The sequence below is a fragment of the Montipora foliosa genome, chromosome 6 (assembly GCF_036669935.1).
Source record: "Montipora foliosa isolate CH-2021 chromosome 6, ASM3666993v2, whole genome shotgun sequence".
In the NCBI taxonomy this organism is placed as follows: Eukaryota; Metazoa; Cnidaria; class Anthozoa; order Scleractinia; family Acroporidae; genus Montipora; species Montipora foliosa.
Genome location: NC_090874.1, coordinates 51,532,074 through 51,538,656, shown reverse-complemented (window position 1 = coordinate 51,538,656; position 6,583 = coordinate 51,532,074). Strand labels below are relative to the sequence as shown.

The 6,583-nt window shown below is 41.3% G+C and overlaps 1 protein-coding gene across 1 annotated transcript; it reads right to left on the bottom strand.

Moving 5' to 3' along the window:
* Positions 1 to 267: 267 nt before the first annotated feature.
* LOC138005613 (substance-P receptor-like) lies at positions 268 to 1,997 on the bottom strand. The gene has a single exon (XM_068851814.1). The coding sequence runs from the start codon at positions 1,783 to 1,785 to the stop codon at positions 619 to 621; it is 1,167 nt and encodes a 388-aa protein (XP_068707915.1). The 5' UTR covers positions 1,786 to 1,997; the 3' UTR covers positions 268 to 618.
* Positions 1,998 to 6,583: the final 4,586 nt, after the last annotated feature.

The following is a 6,583-nucleotide window of genomic DNA, read 5'->3' as shown; positions in this document are numbered from 1 at the left end:
TCAGAGCCAAAGGCATAGCCATAACACATAACACCACAGCGTTGTATTTTATGAAGTTTCGTCTAGAATGAGGGGATAAATTTCTAATCCATAAATACAATTCGTTTTAATTACAGAAATAAATTCGATTTGCAATCTTTCCGTCTAATCTCAGACATGAAACGATCACTCCCCCAGGACCAAAGACACACGTACAGCCACAACACGCATCACCACAGCGTTTAATTATATGAAGTTTCACCTAAAACGAGGGAATGAGATGGAATCAGTACAATTCATTTTGCATAAATGAATCCGATTTGCAATATTTCCGTATTCTATATTCGGTCATTGCACGACATTAGTCTTAACGCACAAAACCTGCTCAGTTGTCAATGTTGACATCATGGGTCTCACCGTTTTGACGTCCCACGTTAATCAACAAGTTTTTGGATCTCAACTTGAATCGCATGCGAGTTACATGCGTCGAATGACTTGTTACTATCGAATAGGACATAGGAAACCGCTTTGGTCAATTCTAAGATAAATTGGAAATTATGAATAAAGTACCAACAACTTAAACGATTTTTCCGCAAGTGTCATTGTAATATTGATATGATGGTAAATTAAACCATGCAATCAAGTTTGAAGATTTTCTGTCGTAGTACTCAATGGCAACGTTTTTTCTGTTTTGTCTTCCTCACTCCCTTGCAAGTCGGGTTCACCTTCGCGCAATCTTGTGCAAGCTATCATTACATCTTTTTCCTGAAGCCTACTCGACCTTCTTCTTCGACCTGTGTTTTCTGATAAGCTTTTACTACCCCTGTTACGTACGGATAGGACAGTTTTGAACCCTCTTCTGTAATTCTCGTTGAAAATCACGTAAATATATGGGTTGACGGCTGAGTTGGCGTGCCCAAGGAAAATTGTGAGGAAGTCCATGTCATACGGCAACCCACAAGTGAACGGATCCGATTCGGTGAACATCACAAACATTCGCACGTATAACGGAAGCCATGACAACGCGAAGACTATGACAACGGTTACCAACATTTTCAAGACCTTTCTGTTGGTTTTGTCTTTATTGTCTTGATTTGAAGTTAGCTCTTGCCCTGGCGTCTGTCTTCGCCACAGTTTAAACATTATAGCTGTGTAAAGAAATGCGATAGTTACCAGTGGAAGTGCGTAGAGGAGAACAAAGATTGTAATGGTGTAGGCGCGAGCTGCGATGGCTTGGTCGAAAAGTGGAGCCCAGTTTTCCACGCACTGAGCGAAACCCCTTTTCCCGGTGGTTGTCAAAACGTAAAGTTGAGGGCCGGAGATTGCCATCGCCGAACACCAGGATGCTCCAATGATTCCTTTAGCAACCCGAAATGTGATGACTCGTTTCAGAGGCCTTGAAATAGCGAAAAAGCGATCGAAGGCAATCGCGCACAAGGAGAAAACAGAAACTGTAATGGAGACCGACTGAGCAAAGTTCAACAATTTGCAAAGTGTGTCGCCAACCCACCCTCCTACAGCCCACACATCCCGGCCGCAAAAAATCCAGTACAGCGTCGGTAACATGTTGAAAACTGTGGTCAGGAGATCCGCCAGAGCCATGTTAATAATAAGGTAGTTGGTGATTGTGCGCATTCGTTGGTTTTTTTGGACCACACGTACCACTACCGCGTTGCCGAAAAAAGATAGAAAGATTACAACAATGTAAGCTGCCGCTTTAACCCCCTTTATATACTCGTTTGAATTCGGCTCCGGGCAAGACGCTGAGTCTGAGTTCGTTGCCGCAGCAATGGTTGCGTTAAACATGTCAAGATCAGTAACTTTAAACACCGTTCTAAAAGGGATTGAAACGAAGCGGCGCTACAGACTCAAGAACGACCAAAGCCGTAAAGTGAGCTTTTGCACTCAATGATTAAGTACTGGTCAGCTTTCAAGACGCTAAAGCCTTGTTCTGATAAGCTAGAGCCGATTACTCAACAGAGCCAATAGACGCGCTGTCTGCTTTGTATGTCGTGGGAATCCCGTCCGGAGCTTTCTAGAAAAAAGAGAAACGAATAACAATGACTTATAGAAGTAAATATCTTCTAATTCAAGCTTCTTATATTGATGATATATTGACATTTGCAATTTTTTAAAATACTACTTCCTTTTGCTGAAGATCGGTCTAATTTCGGTGTCAATTTGGTTAAAGCGCTTTTTGGATTTTAATTGAGAATTTTGTGACAGCGTTGACAGTCATCGCGGAAAGCGCTTTCCACTTTTGGGACTTTCGTTCATTTGGTTTCGAATTTCGATAAACATATGTTCATAACATACCAAGTTGAGTGTGTATTTTGTTTTGTGAAAATTTCTATTACTTCTTACTTTTAATTGATAAACAGAAAAACTACGGAGGTTCAAAATTAGAACTCTACGAGAAAAAATTGAAAACTCTGTTGTTTTCGATTGTTACACTTGATAGCGCAGCAGTTTTGGTCTTTTGTCAGAAGGGACCGGTATTCATAAAGAACCAAATCATAATTGTGGATTTTCAAGAAAAACAAACTAATGACTATTTTTCTTTCGGCCAACCAAGTCAGTGTTTTTATCAAGTGCAATGATATACCGCTGATAATAAAGAACAAACTTGAAAATCGTTTATTTGCTATAAAACACATAGAATAATGATGTGAGAACACAATAGCATCTCTTTTCGAGGGTATGGTAACATTTTCTCATGCTGCAATAGTTTGTCTTCTGATTTCTATCGATGACTTCGAGTTGCCGGCGACAAAACCGCGACCAAAACGCGGTATTATTTAGGACCTCAGTTGCCCCCGCACCCAACGCCCCAGTCTCAAAAACATTTTATTCGATCCGACTTTGTGCTCAGGAAAATTCCTTATTTAAGTTTGTTTGCTCCGAAGCCATTGTAAATCTATTGTTTTATCCATCTGTGGTTTTTTACCCTTCTTATGATTAGAAAAAGAAATACTAAGGCTTAATTTTGTTACGGAGCGATGCGTCTTCAGGATTCAATGTTACCTTTTTTTTTCAAGCGCTTTCATGTACTAATCACTCTTTCAAACCATCTTCAAAACTAAACGTTTTCAGTTTTTAATAAAAATATACGCTCTTACAATGATTAATCTTATCTCTTTATTGAGAAAGAGAAAGAAATCATTAGCCATTCGAATGAATGTTTGAACATAATAACGACATCCTTAACTTTAATTTAAAAGGAGCAAAATAAGAACCAATTAATGTTTGCGATCTGACAGATGAAGAGCCTTGTATCGGAGGAAAAACTGATTAAAATTAAAATATGTACCCTCTCCTAAAAAATCACAGGCGAACAGTGAGAAAGAGTCGAAACGTAGGTTTCACAAATTACACCGAATTAAACAAACCTATAGCATGCCAATATCTTTTTACAGAGCGACGCCCCTTACCTTTGCCACCAAACGAAGCTTTTTACAAATTGTAAGCCAATCAGGATGTGTGAATTTGATTGACAGCAGGAACCCATGACCCGGAGCCTACAACTCTACTGTGTTCGTGTAACGGCGTTTTCACAAACCGATTTATTTTTAGATTGAATTTCCCGCGAATGAGACTCCCACAGGAGCCCGATGACCAATTACAAGAAATTAAGTTGACGTCATAGGGTCACCGAACCGGAACTGCCTTTGTTTTTTGACCTAATTCGCGGGAAGGGCTAGTCTAAAAATAAACCTACTTGTGAAAACGCCGTTTCACAGACGCTGTATGAAAGTTGCACGCTCCAGATGGGCTCCTGTTGACAGTCACGCCTCCTTGCAAATTTTTCACAGTTGTAATTTGAACACCATAGAATGGGTTGTTGAGTTGACGTATTTATACATAATATTGTCAAGTGTGAAAGTTTGTCGGGTGGCCACGGTTAGGCGCGTTGCTCTGTAAATAATTGTTTCATTCGTTGAAAAACTTTCCGTTAAGGGCAAGAAGGACCCTTTGGCTGTCAGATACACGAGGGTTATTTCGCGGGTCAAGAAGGGATTTTAACTGAATCTTGCCGGTGCAAATGGACGCAACACTCCCAACATCATTGGGAGTTGTTGGTTCTGCAAATGTTAGCACGGTTGTGTGCAAATGGAAACCCAATGGACGCAACAACTCCCAAGGTCGTGCAGTGTATTCTGGGAAGGATACGACCCACAAGACTTTGTAAACTTACAAAATTCGGCTGCCATCTTGTTGTCATTGACACATTAATGTTTTGCTATCTCCATGGAGACCATGTATAATGCGCTTGCATGGCCGCAATGTTGGAAAAGTTGTGCAAACGGTGCAACAATAGGCTGATTTAGCAACAGAACGGGAACGTCAGTGGCGACGGCGCGCGCAGAAAAAACACCAATGAGAATTCAGAATAGAATAGACTCCACTCTTTTTTTCTCTATTCTAAATTCTCATTGGTAGTTTTGCTGCGCGCGACGTCGCCACTGACGTTCCCGTTCTGTTGCTAAATCAGCCTAATGTTGCGCTACGCTTCGGGGATAACAAAACAAAAGAAATTTTCGGAGGTTTGAGCAGTTTCAAACTTCGTGCAGCAACTCCCAAGAAAACATGCAACAGGTGTGCAAACAGACGCAACATATAACACCCAACAATGTTGGGAGTTTTTGGGTAACAATTTTGCGCCCGTCAGCACCGGGCTCAAGATCTTCTGCGCGAATAAGCACTTACTGATATCATATTTCGTGACCATAACTTTTTTAAAAAGTCAATTAATGACAAAGCTTAGCTTAATCTTTTCAATTATGGCTGGCTGGAAATGCAGACAATTAACTTCACAGTGTCTCTTAAATTCTCGGGGTAGGGTCGTACCTCTTGTTGAACACTTTATTTCATTGGCTGTATAGTGTCGTACTACCTAGTGTTTCCTGAGTGTGCTAAATCCATTGTTATCTTTGTTCGTTCTATTGTTCTTTTGGCCAATCCTGAAGCCCGTTCAATGATGAGGTACGACACGACTCCTCAAGTAAAGATAAAAGTCCGAAGTGGAGGACAGTTATCGTATTGCTGAAAATAGGTGGCAAATGCTTAATTAAAGTGCTGCCGTGATCAAAAAATTCCTTTTTTCTTCATATTTTGAAAGTGTGTTTGTTTAACTGGCAAAGATTTGAGGTTTGGTTTTTCAGTATCCAAAGGCTGTTCTTTTGGATTTCACGGTTCGCCATTACTCACGTTCAAAACTGATCGATTGGACCTCAGAGGGTTGGATCTAGGGAAAACAGACGTCATTTACTACTCTATTTACTTGGCAAATTTCAGCGTTTTAATGCAGCTTCTCATATATGCAAAACACGAGTTTTTATTTATTTACAATATAAATGATTATAGTTACAGATATTGAAGGAGTGACAAGAAGCCTAAAGAAGCTGAAAGCTTACGAGAGTAGGCTTCCCTGGGCTACAATTTAGTGACGAAGTCCATGACTTTAAATACAGGGCGAGCAGGCGTTGTGCGTTCTAAAATTTAAAGTCAGAAAGCCCCAAACTCCCGTGCTGCATATTACTGCGCCTTTCAATAACATGCGAACTCTTAAATTCAAACGGTCAACCGACAAATGCGTTTTTCGCTACCGTCAATCAAATGTTCGGCGGCTCCGAAGCTGCCGACTAATGTCGAGCGCGCAGTAATCAAATCATATCGTTGAGCCCAGTTCAGTCAACATAGTCGGAAGCTGGGAGGAGCCACCGAACATTTGATTGACGGTAGCGAAAAACGCACTTGTCGATTGAGCTTTGAATTGTAGAGTCCGCATGTTATTGAAAGGCGCAGTAACTCAGACACATTACATGACCTAGTAGCACCTTAACTTGACGGGACACTTCGTATAGAGTGTTTTCACTCACGTGATCAGTAACCTTGTTTTTCCACGCAAACAAAAGAAAACATTTGCATGATAATCGAGCTCGATTCCCGGAGCCGGAGGATTACTTGGGTACAACAACATGGCCGCCGTTCCATTGTTTAGGGACACCAACATGGCCGCCGTGAAGTCACGTGAAAACACTCTATTGAATGTTCACGTAAATGCCTCCAAGGAAGGATTACGTTTTTGCAAACGTTGGCCGTGTAGCACTTATATTTGAACAGACTTAACTGATCAGAGTGTAATGTGAAGTGCCAACAATTAACCTCGTTTGTTCGGGCTGTAATGTAAAAACACGCCGCTTGCCAGTGTTTTCCTAAGTTCAAGGTATTTATAAACTGAAAGAAACGCGGGCTTTAACAAGTATATCCAGTTCTGATAAGGTAAAGTTAAATCCCTGTACAAGCTATAAGGGTGAAAACGGGGACTCCCGTGCACAGAAACCGTTTCCGTGCGAAAAATTAATGAGCTCTGAATTGAGCCATTTACATTCTAGCCGCGCGGAAATTAGGGCGAGAGGCTGATTGGATCGTCCCACCCCAATTTTCGCGCGGCCAGAGAAAGAAAAAGTCCCCACCGAGTTTTTTGTTAGCATGGAAACGCTCACAATGTTACACGGGGAACTGAGCTTTTCCCGGTTTCAGTAACACGAAGCTAGCGAGGCATTGCTTCTTCGCCTTAACGAGCTGCCAGAGCATCCTTTCC